This window comes from Salmo salar, chromosome ssa04 (genome assembly GCF_905237065.1).
Source record: "Salmo salar chromosome ssa04, Ssal_v3.1, whole genome shotgun sequence".
Lineage (NCBI taxonomy): Eukaryota > Metazoa > Chordata > Actinopteri > Salmoniformes > Salmonidae > Salmo > Salmo salar.
Window position 1 is genome coordinate 81,310,340 of NC_059445.1, and position 18,718 is coordinate 81,329,057.

At 44.6% G+C, this 18,718-nt stretch overlaps 1 protein-coding gene across 1 annotated transcript in view; it reads left to right on the forward strand.

The window, feature by feature from the left end:
- Positions 1 to 8,514, forward strand: part of LOC106603933 (sarcoplasmic/endoplasmic reticulum calcium ATPase 1) — a 102,474-nt gene extending 93,960 nt beyond the window's left edge. Inside the window, exons 20-23 of the mRNA XM_014198187.2 lie at positions 3,533 to 3,666; positions 6,532 to 6,649; positions 7,617 to 7,734; positions 8,175 to 8,514. Coding sequence (XP_014053662.1) covers positions 3,533 to 3,666; positions 6,532 to 6,649; positions 7,617 to 7,734; positions 8,175 to 8,218 — 414 coding nt within the window. The 3' untranslated portion in view covers positions 8,219 to 8,514. The remainder of the gene's footprint in view (positions 1 to 3,532; positions 3,667 to 6,531; positions 6,650 to 7,616; positions 7,735 to 8,174) is intronic.
- Positions 8,515 to 18,718: the final 10,204 nt, after the last annotated feature.

An 18,718-nucleotide genomic window follows, 5' to 3' on the forward strand; every position in this document is an offset into this window, starting at 1 on the left:
TCAGAGAAGGAAAGGGGGGGGACAGAGGAGGATGACAGGAACTGAGTCCAAGGGTCCACAGAAAGAGAAATGTCAGAGAAGGAAAGGGGGGGGGACAGAGGAGGATGACAGGAACTGAGTCCAAGGGTCCACAGAAAGAGAAATGTCAGAGAAGGAAAGGGGGGGGACAGAGGAGGATGACAGGAACTGAGTCCAAGGGTCCACAGAAAGAGAAATGTCAGAGAAGGAAAGGGGGGGGACAGAGGAGGATGACAGGAACTGAGTCCAAGGGTCCACAGAAAGAGAAATGTCAGAGAAGGAAAGGGGGGGGGGACAGAGGAGGATGACAGGAACTGAGTCCAAGGGTCCACAGAAAGAAATGTCAGAGAAGGAAAGGGGGGGGGACAGAGGAGGATGACAGGAACTGAGTCCAAGGGTCCACAGAAAGAGAAATGTCAGAGAAGGAAAGGGGGGGGGGACAGAGGAGGATGACAGGAACTGAGTCCAAGGGTCCACAGAAAGAAATGTCAGAGAAGGAAAGGGGGGGGACAGAGGAGGATGACAGGAACTGAGTCCAAGGGTCCACAGAAAGAGAAATGTCAGAGAAGGAAAGGGGGGGGGACAGAGGAGGATGACAGGAACTGAGTCCAAGGGTCCACAGAAAGAGAAATGTCAGAGAAGGAAAGGGGGGGGACAGAGGAGGATGACAGGAACTGAGTCCAAGGGTCCACAGAAAGAGAAATGTCAGAGAAGGAAAGGGGGGGACAGAGGAGGATGACAGGAACTGAGTCCAAGGGTCCACAGAAAGAGAAATGTCAGAGAAGGAAAGGGGGGGGGACAGAGGAGGATGACAGGAACTGAGTCCAAGGGTCCACAGAAAGAGAAATGTCAGAGAAGGAAAGGGGGGGGACAGAGGAGGATGACAGGAACTGAGTCCAAGGGTCCACAGAAAGAAATGTCAGAGAAGGAAAGGGGGGGGACAGAGGAGGATGACAGGAACTGAGTCCAAGGGTCCACAGAAAGAGAAATGTCAGAGAAGGAAAGGGGGGGGACAGAGGAGGATGACAGGAACTGAGTCCAAGGGTCCACAGAAAGAAATGTCAGAGAAGGAAAGGGGGGGGACAGAGGAGGATGACAGGAACTGAGTCCAAGGGTCCACAGAAAGAGAAATGTCAGAGAAGGAAAGGGGGGGGACAGAGGAGGATGACAGGAACTGAGTCCAAGGGTCCACAGAAAGAGAAATGTCAGAGAAGGAAAGGGGGGGGGACAGAGGAGGATGACAGGAACTGAGTCCAAGGGTCCACAGAAAGAAATGTCAGAGAAGGAAAGGGGGGGGGACAGAGGAGGATGACAGGAACTGAGTCCAAGGGTCCACAGAAAGAGAAATGTCAGAGAAGGAAAGGGGGGGGACAGAGGAGGATGACAGGAACTGAGTCCAAGGGTCCACAGAAAGAAATGTCAGAGAAGGAAAGGGGGGGGGACAGAGGAGGATGACAGGAACTGAGTCCAAGGGTCCACAGAAAGAGAAATGTCAGAGAAGGAAAGGGGGGGGGACAGAGGAGGATGACAGGAACTGAGTCCAAGGGTCCACAGAAAGAGAAATGTCAGAGAAGGAAAGGGGGGGGGGGACAGAGGAGGATGACAGGAACTGAGTCCAAGGGTCCACAGAAAGAGAAATGTCAGAGAAGGAAAGGGGGGGGGGGGGGACAGAGGAGGATGACAGGAACTGAGTCCAAGGCTCTCCTGCAGCTGCTGTGGGGTCGGATATGATCTGTGAACACAGCCTGTCTCAGGGGGGTTAGGTCACTTCCTGTGGACACAGCACACATTCACACACACTGTGTTCTCTGAATGTTCTGATCATTTACTTGTGGAAGTCAGTCAAGTTCATCTAAGACTGTGTAAGAAGCTTTGGAATAATACTGAAAAATATAATGAATGTATCTACAGTGCATCTGAAAGATATTCAGACTCCTTGACTTTTTCCACATTTTGTTAAATTAAAGCCTTATTCTAAAATATATTAAATCGTTTTTTCCCCCTCGATCTACACACAATACTCCATAATGGCAAATGTTTAAAAATAAAAATAAATAAAACGGAAATATCACATTTACATAATTATTCAGACCCTTTACTCAGAACTTTGTTGAAGCACCTTTGGCAGCGATTACAGCCTGAAGCCTTCTTGGGTATGACGCTACAAGCTTGGCACACCTGTATTTGGTGAGTTTCTCCCATTCTTCTCTGCAGATCCTCTCAAGCTCTGTCAGGTTGGATGGGGAGCGTTGCTGCACAGCTGTTTTCAGGTCTCTCCAGAGATGTTCAATCGGGTTCAAGTCCAGGCTCTGGCTGGGCCACTCAAGGACATTGAGACTTGTCCAGAAGACACTCCCGTGTTGTCTACGCTGTGTGCTGAGGGTTGTTGTCCTGTTGGAAGATGACCCTTAACCCCAGTATGAGGTTCTGAGCCCTCTGGAGCAGATTTCATCAAGGATCTCTCTGTACTTTGTCCGTTCATCTGTCCCTCGACCCTGACTAGTCTCCCAGTCTCTGCCACTGAAAAACATCCCCACAGCTTGATGCTGCCACCACCGTGCTTCACCGTAGAGATGGTGCCAGGTTTCCTCCAGATGTGACGCTTAGCATTCACGCCCAAGAGTTCAATCTTGGTTTCATCAGACCAGAGAATCTTGTTTCTCATGGTCTGAGAGTCCTTTAGGTGCCTTTTGGCAAACTTCAAGCAGGCTGTCATGTGCCTTTTTACTGAACAGTGGCTTCCGTCTGACCACTCTACCATAAAGGCCTGATTGGTGGAATGCTGCAGAGATGGTTGTCCTTCTGGAAGGTTCTCCCGTCTCCACTGAGGTACTCTGGCGCTCATTCAGAGTGACCATCGGATTCTTGGCCAAACCGATTGCTCAGTTTGGCCAGGAGGCCACTGTGTTCTTGGACCTTCAATGCTGCAGAAATGTTTTGGTACCCTTTCCCAGATCTGTGCTTTGACATAATCCTGTCTCGGAGCTCTACGAACAAATCCTTCGACCTCATGGCTTGGTTTTTGCTCTGACATGCACTGTCAACTGTGGGACCTTTTATAGACTGGTGTGTGCCTTTCCAAATCATGTCCAATCAATTACATTTTACCACAGGTGGACTCCAAGTTGTAGAAACATCTCAAGGATGATCAATGGAAACAGGATGCACCTGAGCTCAATTTCCAGTTTCATAGCAAAGGGTCTGAATACTTGTGTAAATAAGGTATGTCTGCTTTTTTTTTTTATATACATTTGCAAGAATTTCTAAAAACCTATTTTCGCTTTGTCATTATGGGATATTGATGAGGAACATGTTTTAATTGAATCAATTTTAGGATAACAACATGTGGGGAAAAAATGAAGAGGTCTGAATACTTTCCGAATGCACCGTATATAGAATTTAAGAGAATGAAGTTGAATGGGGCAGCACAAAGCCCATTCCACTGTGCTATCATGTATTTTTCTGTTGTCTATATGCTGTGAAGCCTGCTCACCCCTGTCCTCTCTCCTCACAGAGACACTTTATGCAGTGCTCAGAGGACAACCCCATGTTCCAGGGCATCGACTGTGAGGTGTTTGAGTCTCGTTTCCCCACCACCATGGCCCTCTCCGTGCTGGTCACCATAGAGATGTTCAACTCCCTCAACAGGTCAATCAGCAGCCTCTCCTACTTAGAGGGGACATAGCTATATGATTATATGTACAGTTGAAGTCGGAGGTTTACATACACTTAGGATGGAGTCATTAAAACTCGTTTTTAAACCACTCCACAAATTTATTGTTAACAAACTATAGTTTGTTAACAATCTGGTTTAGACCAGATTATTTCACTTATATTTCACTGTATCACAATTCCAGTGGGTCAGAAGTTTACATACACTAAGTTGACTGTGCCTTTAAACAGCTTGGAAAATTCCAGAAAATGATGTCATGGTTTTAGAAACTTCTGATGGGCTAATTGACATCATTTGAGTCAATTGGAGGTGTACCTGTGGATGTATTTCAAGTCGAAGTCGGAAGTTTACATACACCTTAGCCAAATACATTTAAACTTAGTTTTTCACAATTCCTGACATTTAATCCTAGTAAAAATTCCCTGTCTTAGGTCAGTTACGATCACCACTTTATTTTAAGAATGTGAAATGTCAGAATAATAGTAGAGAATGATTTATTTCAGCTTTTATTTCCCAGTGGGTCCTCCTGACAGAGCTGGTGTAACTGAGTCAGGTTTGTAGGCGTCCTTCCTTGCACACACTTTTTCAGTTCTGCCCACACATTTTCTATAGGATTGAGGTCAGGGCTTTGTGATGGCCACTCCAATACCTTGACTTTGTTGTCCTTAAGCCATTTTTCCACAACTTTAGAAGTATGCTTGGGGTCATTGTCCATTTGGAAGAGCCATTTGCGATCATGCTTTAACTTCCTGACCGATGTCTTGAGATGTTGCTTCAATATATCCACCAAATTTTCCTGCCTCATGATGCCATCTATTTTGTAAAGTGCACCAGTCCCTCCTGCAGCAAATCAACCCCACAACATGATGCTGCCACCCCCGTGCTTCACAGTTGGGATGGTGTTCTTCGGCTTGCAAGCCTCCCCCTTTTTCCTCCAAACATAACGATGGTCATTATGGCCAAACAGTGCTATTTTTGTTTCATCAGACCAGAGGACATTTCTCCAAAAAGTACGATCTTTGTCCCCATGTGCAGTTGCAAACCGTAGTCTGGCTTTTTATGGAGGTTTTGGAGCAGTGGCTTCTTCCTTGCTGGGCGGCCTTTCAGGTTATGTTGATATAGGACTTGTTTTACTGTGGATATAGATACTTTCGTTCCTGATTCCTCCAGCATCTTCACAAGGTCCTTTGCTGTTGTTCTGGGATTGATTTGCACTTTTCGCTCCAAAGTACGTTCATCTCTAGGAGACAGAAGGTTTCTCCTTCCTGAGCAGTATGACGGCTGCGTGGTCCCATGGTGTTTATACTTGCGTACTATTGTTTGTACAGATGAACGTGGTACCTTCAGGAGTTTGGAAATTGCTCCCAAGGATGAACCAGACTTGTGGAGGTCTACAATATTTGGCTGATTTCTTTTGATTTTCCCATGATGTCAAGCAAAGAGGCACTGAGTTTGAAGGTAGGCCTTGAAATACATCCACAGATATACCTCCATTTGACTCAAATGATGTCAATTAGCCTATCAGAAGCTTCTAAAGCCATGACATCATTTTCTGGAATTTTCCAAGCTGTTTAAAGGCACAGTCAACTTAGTGTATGTAAACTTCTGACCCACTGGAATTGTGATACAGTGAATTATAATTCAAATAATCTGTCTGTAAACAATTATTGGAAAAATGACTTGTGTCATGGACAAAGTAGATGTCCTAACCGACTTGCCAAAACTATAGTTTGTTAACAAGAAATTTGTGGAGTGGTTTAAAAACGAGTTTTAATGACTCCAACCTAAGTGTATGTAAACTTCCCACTTCAACTTTAAAAGCCTTTTATAAGTACAGATGATTCTATTTGCTTAACGATAGTCAGTCACATCCATGTTACTATGGTTATGACTGTTTTCCCACCATTTCCCCAGCGTCAGCGTGTTATTTCTGGGTTGCTGGATGGCATCAGGCCTATTTCCACATCTCGAACATGGAGAGATGTCATCGTGGTATTTTGTGATGGAGGGAGGTAGGGAAAAGTCTGACTCTCTCTCTGCCAGGGTTTCCCATGGAGTAACCCTGTCAGAAGCTCCCCACAAACCCATAGGCCTAATCTCTCTCTCTCTCATGAGTAGGAAACATTTCTTTGGGAAGGAAATATTATTATTAATAGTACTAGGGTCAGTAAAAAAGTAAATTGTGGTTCATTTCTCCAAGCCAAAATTAGACAGTGTATAATTGACCGATGGAGCACATTAGGTTAAGTTGGCTCAGGAAGCCTGTTTTCATTTGGTTAGAACTCCATCCATATGATGTAACCGCGTTAACAGATGAGGAAGGAACACGTCCATGGAAGAGACGTTTGGGTAAAGTATAGAATAACTACGGTAATATCATTCATATTTGCCATTTAGCAGATACTATTATCCAAAGTGACACCCATTAATGGGTGCATTAAGTTTTACACCTGGGTGGTCCCTGGAATCAAACCTACAACCCTGGTGTTGCTGGTGCCATGCTCTACCAACTGAGCCACACGGGACCAGCATGTCAGACCATGTTTTGCTGCCCAGGTCTGGGATCAGTAGTTGTTTTGAATATTAATACAGTGAACACAGTGTTGCTGTAACGGCCGTCGTCAGAAAGAGACCAAGGTGCAGCGGAGGATGTGTTCATCATAAAGGATTTAATGAATCGCATGAACACTATAAAATAAACAAAATGAACGTAGAACGCCCACCCAATGTAACACCCTGGCCTAACCAAAATAAAGAACAAAAAACCCTCTCTATGGCCAGGGCGTTACAGTTGGTGTGTTTTTTTGTTCTAATGTGGCTCTTCCTCCTCTGGACCCTAGTCTGTCAGAGAACCAGTCCATGATCAGGATGCCTCCGTGGGTCAACCTCTGGCTGCTGGGTGCAATCGTCCTCTCCATGTCCCTCCACTTCCTCATCCTCTATGTTGAGCCGTTGCCTGTGAGTACAGTGTGTATATATACAGTCTGTCCATCTGGATGGCTATCTCTGTCTGTCAGCAAGAGTATGACTTATTGTGTATCCCTCTCTCTCTCTTTCTCTTTCTCTCTCTTTCTCTCTCTCTCTCTCTCTCTGACCTCTCTCTGACCTCTCTCTGACCTCTCTCTTTCTCTCTGTGACCTCTCTCTCTCTCTCTCTGACCGCTCTCTTTCTCTCTCTGACCGCTCTCTCTCTCTGACCGCTCTCTCTCTCTGACCGCTCTCTCTCTCTGTGACCTCTCTCTCTCTCTCTCTGACCGCTCTCTCTCACTCTGACCGCTCTCTCTCTCTCTGTGACCTCTCTCTCTCTCTGTGACCTCTCTTTCTCTCTCTCTCTGACCGCTCTCTTTCTCTCTCTCTTTCTCTCTTTCTCTCTTTCTCTCTGACCTCTCTCTGGCCTCTCTCTGACCTCTCTCTTTCTCTCTCTGACCTCTCTCTTTCTCTCTCTGTGACCTCTCTCTCTCTCTCTGTGATCTCTCTCTGACCTCTCTTTTTCTCTCTCTGTGACCTCTCTCTCTCTCTGTGATCTCTCTCTGACCGCTCTCTCTCTCTCTCTGACCGCTCTCTCTCTCTCTGTGACCTCTCTCTCTCTCTCTGTGACCTCTCTCTTTCTCTCTCTGACCGCTCTCTCTCTGACCGCTCTCTCTCTCTCTCTCTCTCTGACCGCTCTCTCTCTGTGACCTCTCTTTCTCTCTCTGTGACTTCTCTTTCTCTCTCTGTTACCTCTCTTTCTCTCTCTGTGACCTCTCTTTCTCTCTCTCTCTCGCTCTCTCTCTCTGACCGCTCTCTCTCTCTCTCTGACCGCTCTCTCTCTCTGACCGCTCTCTCTCTCTCTCTCTGACCGCTCTCTCTCTCTGACCTCTCTCTCTCTCTCTCACCGCTCTCTCTGACCTCTCTCTGACCTCTCTCTGACCTCTCTCTTTATCTAGCTGATCTTCCAGGTGACCCCTCTGACCTGGTGCCAGTGGATCGTGGTCCTAAAGATATCATTCCCTGTCATCCTATTGGACGAGGCCCTCAAGTACATCTCCCGCAACCACTTAGACGGTACAACTCACAGTTTCTAAAATGAGCTTCCTGTAGAGGAATGTGATTGTTTGGTTTCCATAGAGACTGTAACGGGGCTTTGGTGAGACAACAGAGTTAAGGATAGCTTCTCTTTTAGGGCTTACTGGAAAAATCTCCCAAAGTGACGGTTTCTTGCTTTGCCCTCTTTTTCTGCCTTCTTTATTCAGCCTAAACTCTCTCCTCTCTTCTTCTAGAAAATGTATTCTTTCCTTTGTCTTTTCTCCCCCTCTGCTTCCTCCTTCCACCTCTCGGAACATACATATTTATCTAAAACCTGCTAGGTTTTGTGGACTATATTTTAGTTAGTTTCCATGAGTTTTTCTGGCTCTGGGTTAAGCCCTATGCATGGAGACATCCATGTACTGTAGACGTTCATGTGGTATTATTATTATTGATGTGTTGTTTCTCCTCCTCAACAGACAACGACGACAAGAAGTACAGGAACAGGCAGCTAAAATATTAAGACTCCCACACACATACACACACGCATACATACACACACACACACACACACACACACACACACACACACACACACACACACACACACACACACGTTCACGTAGGCCCAGGAAAGCGTGATGAAAACTACAAAACACATCCAGGACTTAAACTTTCCACTCATCGCTTTTGACTCTGTACAGTAACATAGTGGTGCAATAGGTAGACCATGGAGAGAGAGAGAGGTAGGAGGAGAGTGGGGGATTATCTACACACACACAGAGAGAGAGAGAGAGAGAGAGAGAGAGAGAGAGAGAGAGAGAGAGAGAGAGAGAGAGAGAGAGAGAGAGAGAGAGAGAGAGAGAGAGAGAGAGAGAGAGAGAGAGAGAGAGAGAGAGAGAGAGAGAGAGAGAGAGAGAGAGAGAGAGAGAGAGAGAGAGAGAGAGAGAGAGAGAGAGAGAGAGAGAGAGAGAGAGAGAGAGAGAGAGAGAGAGAGAGAGAGAGAGAGAGAGAGAGAGAGAGAGAGAGAGAGAGAGAGAGAGAGAACACCTGGAGGCTACAGACAGACTTGATGGTACCAACAACAGACAGAGACTGGCATGCAGGAGAAGATGCTACCAACGGGCAGCAAGAAGAACCACACTGCTCGTCCTGAGGTGTCTGCCCACCCCCAGGCCAGATATCTGTGGCAGACTGTTCTGGGTGTATCCAGTACTCATGTGTCCATCCCACACCATATGAACCCCTCGGTCTGCCAAGGCTTCTGTCTTTCAGATCCACAGTATTGTCAGTGGTCTGTGCTGCTCTGCCAGGGTGATGTAACTACTCTCCTTTAACTGGATCACCACATTCCTCTCTTCCTCCTTTTCCTTCCATCCCTCTTTTTTTCCACATGGACGTCTGCTTGCTGTATATTGAGCTGATTTCTGCTCTTTGGCTCTGATTTTGTCCTCTCCTCTCTCTTATATCGCTCTCCCTCTCTTCTTTCCCTCTCTTCTCTAACTCTCTTCTCTCCCTTTCTCCCTTCTCTCTGTTGAAGAGGCAGGTAGGCATCATTGGGCCTGAGTTGTGACTCATTCAGCCTTGGGCAGTGTTGTGTAGTGTAGGCCTCTATCTCCTGAATGTGTGAATAGCTTTCTGCTGCTTAGCTGCTGCTGGGGGAGCCGGGGTCAGCCCAGAGACAAGCCAACCAAGATGAAATGATGACTCCACCCACTGAGTTCAAACCCACTCTGGCCAGACTGTTGTGACAAGCCCATCCAGCCTCACAGCCAACCTTCAGTGCATCCCTCATCCCATGTCCATTCTAGAAGAACTCTTTACCTTAATCACAGCTGTAGCTGCACAAAATATACTTCTGCTTTGGAAAGGATGCTTAGAGGAGGGTGAGGAGGAGAATTAACAAGCAAGGCAGCTGAATTGGCTAGCCTTCATAGAGGTATATCAGAGACCTTTGTCTCCCACCCATAAGAACATGCACACATGTCAATCATATCAAGACTCTAACACTCCCAACATGATGTACTTCCATTTGGACCTAGTAAGGTCAAATAATTCATGTATTTTTTTCCCATAGACCCCCCCAACCAATCCCACTCTACTTCCAGGCCATACCCCTCCAAACACTTGTTTACACTATTAACCCAGTCTATCCCTTTTAGTTTTGATATTAATGAGTAATAATAACACCCCATCAGTATCCTTAAAGAATGTCCAGTAAGGCACGTTGACTCCAGCTCATCTCTGATCTTTGTGCTGCTCTCCATGCTACTGCCAATGCGTTTTTGCCTTACAGGTTAACTATTGTGTATTGTTTTGAAAACTAGTAATAATGACATATTTGACTGAATGAACCCAGGAGGTTTTGGATTGTGTCTTTAGCTTTTTGGGGGGGTCGCTGTGGAGCCGTGCTGTGTGGGATAGCTGGAGGGAAGAAGACTCTAATCAGTGTCTCGTCCATACTGAGCCTCCTGACACCTTTTTATAGGTCATCCTTGGTTAGAGCACCAACCAGTAGAACTACTGGACTGGTCTTGGGTCAGTCCTATCACTCCAGATCAGGCGACTTCTGACCACGTTAGTTTTGATTTCATCAAGGAACAGCATAGCCTTCCGTTGTAACGTGCAAAGAAAGACCGGCTCTTTAAAGGTTAGACATCCAGTTAACTCTTTAGCTCATCTGTTACACACAACACAGCTTTCAGCTTAGTGTAGAGAGCCAAGATCTAGAACACTGTAGCCATGCTTGGTTTCTATCAAGGAAATATATACCAAGGTGATGCAGAAGATCTAGCTAGTGTATCTATTGGCTAACAGTGGCAGAAGGCTTTGGGACCGCCGGTGTGCTTCCTAGCTGGTCCTCAGCCCCAGATCACGATGGTACTCGGGCTGTCCAGCAGTGATGTGGGTTTGTACAGTACCTTATTTACTACTGAATCCTTGAACTTTGTACAGAAAAAACGAGGAAGAACGATCGCATGGATACTTTGTCAGTGTAATTAATACCCTATGCTGTATATTATATTACTTTTTCTGATAACTTACATGACATCAATGAAACCTACTTACTTACCAACAGCAAGAGAACCAACTGCAAGAAACAATTTCAGTTTTTCATCTAAGGATCTCCATTTTCTTGTAGACTAGAAAAAGGTTGTTTTATTTATCATTGCTGTTGTTTTTAACGGTTGCTAGGAGAGAAAAAACTGACTAAAATAAACAAAAATAATCATAATGAGAATAATAATTTTGATGATTAAATAATTAATTTCAGTGATAGTAATCTGGTTTGAGAATGTTTGAGCATTTCTAAATGAATTGTCTTTACACAGAGTGATGAGCAGGGAGGAATCTTGGGTAATTAAGTTTTATGTGTGTTGAAAGGCTTGGTGTGACTACAGGCTCCAGAGACCCCCCCCCCCCCCCCCCATTAGACATTTGGGTCACAGTTAGGAAGGTGGTCCTCTTCTAACCATGGTACGCTTGGATAGCCTGGTCCTAGATCTGTTTGCGCTGTCTTGCCAAGTTTCCAATTGATAACGACCATAACGGTTGACTTGACCGTAGACACAGATCTGGGACCGTCAGGCTAATGGTTGGCATCTTGTGCTCTGATAAAATAGCCACCCATGTGCGTATTATCAATCAGGCAGTCACCAATCTAGAGTTGGCTCTGCTCCCATTGGACCATTCTCCCTGTCAACCAATAGGAAACATTCACAAGCCTCTGGAGCCTGAATCCCACCACTCAGAAATATAGGATTATCTTTATTGCCTTGTTAATATTAAATGTGGACACAATTTTATATGTGACAAATACATGGAAATAAAGATTATTTATCTTATTTATTCAGAGGTTTGTGTTTCCTTTTATTTTGTAATACTATATGTTCAATGCGGTGGGTTGGATTTGGTTGTTAAAGAACATTTGATGGGGAGACAAACAAGATCTGTACGCTATCTGTTCAGTATAAGTTTGGTTCTTCAATATTTCCTGTGTTTATCAATGTGATAGAGCCTGTATTAAATCTTACCAGCAGAGGGAGGGATTGTATCATTTTCCCATCGCTGAAGATGTCTGTGACTCGCATCACTTCACTAGAGGAGCCAAATGTCTCTGACGCGTCACTAGAAGAGCCAATGGAACCATATACTAGGTAGAGATGTCAGGTCATAATAGGTGTTTTATAATGAGGAGAACGGAGTGTGTTACATGGAAGATAAAGATGAATCACTACCTGAGCTGTCTTCTGAGGACCAGATTAGAAGGTAAACACACACACACACACACACTGAGCATGAAGTGTGGAATTAAGCCTGAGTATTACTCGGACACAAGTGCACCTGTAAATCCTACTGTGAAAGATCTATGATTTCTGACTGACAGCGACGATAAATGACATCCCAGAGGTCAGATCATTAATCAGAGATTTGACACACAACCAAAGTCAGTTGCACTTCATTTGCTCAGGCTGGTTTACAATTACTATGCTGTGGTGCAGGGCACAGAATTAAGTTCACCATTTTGAAAACCACTAAATAGCTTAACATTCTATTCCCCTCTGAGGAGTGAGAGGAGGCCCACATCTTTAGGCAAAAAAAAGAGAAAAAATTCTCATCATCCCCCCCCCCCCCATCATAGCATTTCATACGCTAGGCTGCCTCAAGTCACGGAAGAGGATAATGGGACATTATTATTCTGGAGAAACATTCAAATGTCTCTCTTTAGGTTTGATAAGGTAATTCCACTACACAGTCAATCAGCCACTTGCACTTATTTCATTTAGATTTGTAATGTTTTCACAAAGACAAGTTACATGAGAACTGGCTACACAGTCAATGATAAATCTGTCAATAATAAAACAGTATTTTGTTTAGGCTATGCCGTCATTATTTAATAAACTTTCTTGTTAAGAACAAACATCTTTAATAAGTCAACATTTACCATGGAAAAACTTCATTACAATGCGTACTAAGTTTAGCTAAAAAAATAAAGAGTAAAAGTGTCTGTCCTCAGTTGCAACACTCACTACCGAGTTACAAACTGCCTCTGGAAGCAACGTCAGCACAATAACTATTTGTCGGGAGCTTCATGAAATGGGTTTCCATGGCCGAGCTGCCGCACACAAGCCTAAGATCACGATGCGCAATGCCAAGCGTCAGCTGGAATGATGTAAAGCTCGCCCCCATTGGACTCTGGAGCAGGGAAACACGTTCTCTGGAGTGACGAATCCGACGGACGAATCTGGGAATGCTACCTGCCCATATGCATAGTGCCAACTGTAAAGTTTGGTGGAGGAGGAGTAATGGTCTGAGGCTATTTTTCATTGTTCGGGCTAGGCCCCTTTGTTCCAGTGAAGGGAAATCATAATGCTACAGCATACAATACCTCATTTGCACTCACTGTATATAGACTTTTTCTTTTCTTTTTTCTACTGTATTATTGACTGTATGTTTTGTTTATTCCATGTGTAACTCTGTGTTGTTGTATGTGTCGAATTGCTATGCTTTATCTTGGCCAGGTCGCAGTTGCAAATGAGAACTTGTTCTCAACAAGCCTACATGGTTAAATAAAGGTGAAATAAAAATAAAAATAAAACAATGACATTCTAGACGATTCTGTGCTTCCAACTTTGTGGCAACAGTTTGGGGATGGCCCTTTCCTGTTTCAGCATGACAATGCCCCCGTGCACAAAGCGAGGTCCATACAGAAATAGTTTGTCGAGATCGGTGTGTAATAATTTCACTTATGACCTCAACCCCTGACCTCAACCCCATCGAACACCTTTGGGATGAATTGGAACGCAGACTGCAAACCAGGCCTAATCACCTAACATCAGCGCCCGACCTCACTAATACCCTGACAACACCGCTACACTGTTCGTGCACGCCAATGAGCGTCTGCGTTGCCAAGGGTTAAAATAGAAGTTAGTTCTATTTGTGACACAGATTGCGCTGCAAGTCCTGCCTCTCCCATGTCCTCATTGGTTTATAGAAGCAGGTACCCACGTGTCATCTCCTCATTGGTTATACCCATGTGGGTGACTGAAAGACGAACGAGGTCAGTGGCGGTAATGCACCTAATTTATGAAAGTTGCCAATCGCAATATAAAGTCCAGAGAAGAAAAAGCCTGGAAGGAAGAGAGATGACTAGAAACGATTCGGTTTACCGTTTTATGTGTGGATTAATTGTCAGAGTAGAGGACCTTGTGCATTTAAGGTAAAATAACAACTCAATGTTTATATCCCAGGACAAATCAGCTAGCAACAGCATGCTAGCTAAATAGGACAAATTAGCTAGCAAATGCAAGCTAGCTAGCTAAATTACCATAAATGTTTAATGCTTTTTGACCTGTCCCCAAATTAATGTAATTGGTTCAGAGTTGGTTTTGAAATTTTAACCTGCGTGTCATGATCGCGTTTGGTGTGGTGGGACAAAATACATTTATGCACGATGACACACGATGGCGCAGCCGGTTTGGGTTCATGTAAGGCTCTTGTGGCTGAATGGAAGCAAGTCCCTGCAGCAATGTTCCAACAGCTGATGGAAAGCCTTCCCAGAAGAGTGGAGGCTGTTAGGGGGGACCAACTCCACATTAACGCCCATGATTTTGGACTGAGATGTTGGACAAGCAGGTGTTCACATACTTTTGTAGTGTATAACTTTACACACATTTGGAATTTTGTCAAACATTGTTAAAAAGGCCCAGCCCTCTCCACCTAACTTGATGCTAGTTTCTGCTCACCCCAATCACCTGTCAATCAGCCTTCACACTACTGCCCATTTTAACCAATCAATCAGTACTTTTGAATGCACCACTGGACAGGGATCGAATAATAGCAGACAGTGACATCTTTAGCTGAAAGAGGCGCTGGAAAATTCGACATTGGAGTGTTTGTGTCATCCAGAGACCACGACTTGTTTGTGTAGCTTTACGGACTTCCAAACATTTTGTACTTTCAAGTGGGGGGGAGGGGTTATTGTGTGTGATGACTGAGGGTTGGTTAGCACCTGTATCCTATTGTACTCGGTATAGCTTGAGAGAAGTCGACCACTCTGACGGTGCCAGCTAACTGTCACAATCTCCAATTATCAAACAAAACACCCAATACTATTCTCCCTCCATACACTTACTTCTCTTTCTGACCACGCCAAATATTTATCTTCAACCAGACTGCATAAAATGGTTGCCCTAAACACACATCAAACCAGCATTACAGCACGGTGAACAGACTAGAGATGGACCTCTCTACATAGAGGAGAGGAAGAGAGAGGCCCGACTCAGTGGAAAATCTGTCTCCCTCCAGCAGGTGGCGTTTTGCCTGTTGTTTCGCCCACCAAGCAATGAGTTTTTGTATGGAGGTCAATGGGTCTCGAATTTTGTCAGGAAAACTAGAATGAGTTATTTGCTATGTGAAGTTAATTTGATTGAATATAAGTTTCGTAATGCTTAAGTTGTTAGGAGTGTATTGATATAAGTAGGACACGTGCCATCCTAGCAACTTTGAGAAAAAACACTTTATATCAGAGTTGTCTCGAGATGGCTATGCACATTCATAGCACGAGGCTAGTAGCATAGCATCTCCATTGAATACAGGTGGTTGACGTCAACAACCCTCTTCTAATATTCAAATAATGAGATGTATCTACCAATCAAAAGAAAGGATTGGCGGGAGCTAGACAAACCGCAGTGCCGCTTCGTGGACGACTCTCATTTTTAGGGCGGAGAGACATGTATCTTGTCAGTATATCCATAATCTTTGCTTTCTATCAACAGGCCTTGTGGGTGTGTTTCATAGAGATAGATAGATGACTCGTCTTTACAGCGTCTGTGACGCATGGCCAGCACCATTGAGGCAATCTCCATTTTGAAGTAGTCCATTTTCTTCATCACGATTGGCTGAGTCCTCCTGATGACCCGGTTGGACATGACTCCAACAGGGTCATCAGGAGGAATCAGCCAATGAAGTTGGAAGTCCCACCCGGTTTCCTACATTTAAATGGTTGTGGTCCCTCAATGGTGCTGCCCATGCTAAATGGCCTTTTGGCCACTAGAGGCCTCTTTTATTCTGTATGGTGTGTTTATACATTTCCCCCCTGGTCACCAGTAATAGCTTTCCCCTGAGAAACAAGGTATGCAAAACATAGTTCTTACGCTGTCAATTCTCAATTAAATTAGCAAGTTCAGGTGATTTTTATTTTTGTTGCCCCAAACTACAAACTCCCCCCCCCCACAAGAAAACCTCTCGATTAGAATTTGACATCATTTTCATTAGCCCTAAGTGAATGTATGGTGTCTTTAGAAAAGGATCATTGCGCTCTATTAAAGAAAGGGGACTCATAATGATAGAGGATCCACTTCTGCCTCCACTAGAGAGACGACAGTGAGGACAGTACATGAGAGAATGAAGTACTTCACTGAAGCGTTACTCTTTTCATTCACACGAAACTTCAACTGAAAGTGCATCTTTCCATTAGTTAATTTTTTTTCTTCAGATTTGCAACTTTTCTGTTTTACACTATCCTTCCATTAGCCTTGGATGTGATGTGGCCACATTCCTGCTTTGTGTGTGTGCAGCTATTATCTTACCGTAAATACCATAGTATATACACAAACAAAATAAGGAAATCTTTTCAAACTATACAAGAGCTTCTCATCTAAACCATATTGCACATAATATTGCACACTTTATTAATGCAAAAATTCACTAATATTGGGACATTTTAAAAAGCCTATAATTTTCCATTTGACTAACAACAAAAATGCTGTCCAGCGGTATTAGGGTAATTAAGGTAATTCTTGCAGGGGGCATGTGGTATCAGAGAGCCGTTGTCTTTAAACTAGGGGTGTCAAACTCATTCCATGGACAACCTAGCGTCTGCTGGTTTTTGTTTTTTCCTTTCAATTAAGACCTAGAGAACCAAGTGAGGGGCGTTCCTTACTAATCAGTGAAGAATGGCGTCGGAAGGGATGGCTGCCGTTTTATGGGCTCCTAACCAATTGTGCTATTTTGTGTGTTTTTTCACATTGTTTGTAACTTATATTGTACGTAATGTTGACGCTACTATCTCTTATGACCGAAAATAACTTCTGGATATCAGAACAGTGATTACTCAGTTTGAACTGGACAAATAATTTTTATTTAATGACTGGCACAAAGGATATAATGGTGCTCCCGGACTAGGCCCAAATCCCCGTCATTCGCATGAAGAAAAGAAGGAAATACGCAATCACTGGAGAATAAACTGGATGTGCTCCGTTCAAGACTATCCTACCAACGGGACACTAAAAACTGTAGTATCTTATGTTTCACCAAGTCGTGGCTGAACGACGACACAGATAATATACAGTTGGCTGGGTTTTCCGTGCATCGGCAGGACAGGACATCTACGTCCAGTAAGACGAGGGGTGGGGGTGTGTGTCTATTTGTCAATAACAGTTGGTGCGCAATGTCTAATATTAAGGTCGTTTCAAGGTATTGCTCACCTGAGGTAGAATACCTCATGATAAGCTGTAGACCACACTATCTACCAAGAGAGTTCTCATGTGGATTATTCGTAGCTGTCTATTTACCACCACAAACTTGCACTAAGACCGAACTCAACGAGCTGTATAAGGCCCTAAGAAAACAAGAAAATGCTCATCCAGAAGCTGTGCTCCTAGTGGCCGGGGACTTTAATGCAGGCAAACTTAAATCTATTTTACCTCATTTCTACCAGCATGTCGCATGTGCAACTAGAGGGTAAAAAACTCTAGACTACCTTTACTCCACACACAGAGACACGTACAAAGCTCTCCCTCGCCCTCCATTTGGCAAATCTGACCGCAATTCTATCCTCCCGATTCCTGTTTACAAGCAAAAACTAAGTAGGAAGTACCAGTGACTCGCTCAATACGGAAGTGGTCAGATGACGTGGATAGCACACTACAGGACTGTTTTGCTAGCACAGACTGGAATATGTTCCAGAATTCATCCAATGACATTGAGGAGTATACCACCTCAGTCACCGGCTTCATCAATAAGTGCACGACATCGTCCCTACAGTGACAGTACGTACTGTACATATCCCAACCAGAAGCCATGGATTACAGGCAACATCCGCACTGAGCTAAAGGCTAGAGCTACCGCTTTCAAGGAGCGGGACACTAATCGGGAAGCTTATAAGAAATCCCGCTTTGCCCTTAGATGAACCATTAAACAGGAAAACCGGCAATACAGGACTAAGATTGAATCCTACTACACCGGCTCTGACGCTCGTCAGATGTGGCAGGGCTTGCAAACTATTACGGACTACAAAGGGAAACCCAGCAGTGAGCTGCCCAGTGAAGCGAGCCAACCAGATGGGCTAAATGCCTTTTATGCTCACTTCGAGGCAAGCAACACTGAAGCATGCATGAGAGCACCAGCTGTTCCGGACAACTGTGTGATCATGCTCTCGGTAGCCGATGTGAGCAAGACCTTTAAACGGGTCAATATTCACAAGGCTGTGGGCCAGATGGATTACCAGGACGTGTACTCAGAGAATGCACGGACCAACTGACAAGTGTCTTTACTGACATTTTTAACCTCTCCCTGTCTGAGTCTGTAATACCAACATGTTTTAAGCAGACCACCATAGTCCCTGTGCCCAAGAAAGAGAAGGTAGCCTTCCTAAATGACTACCGCCCCGTAGCACTCACGTAGCCATGAAGTGCTTTGAAAGGCTGGTCATGGCTCACATCAACACCATCATCCCGGAAACCCTAGACCCACTCCAAATCGCATACTGCCCCAACAGATCCACAGATGACACAATCTCAATCGCACTCCACACTGCCCTTTCCCACCTGCACAAAAGGAACACCTATGTGAGAATGATGTTCATTGACTACAGCTCAGTGTTCAACACCATAGTGCCCACAAAGCTCATCACTAAGCTAAGAACCCTTGGATTAAACACCTCCCTCTGCAACTGGATCCTGGACTTCCTGATGGGCCGCCCCCAGGTGGTAAGGGTAGGCAACAACACATCTGCCATGCT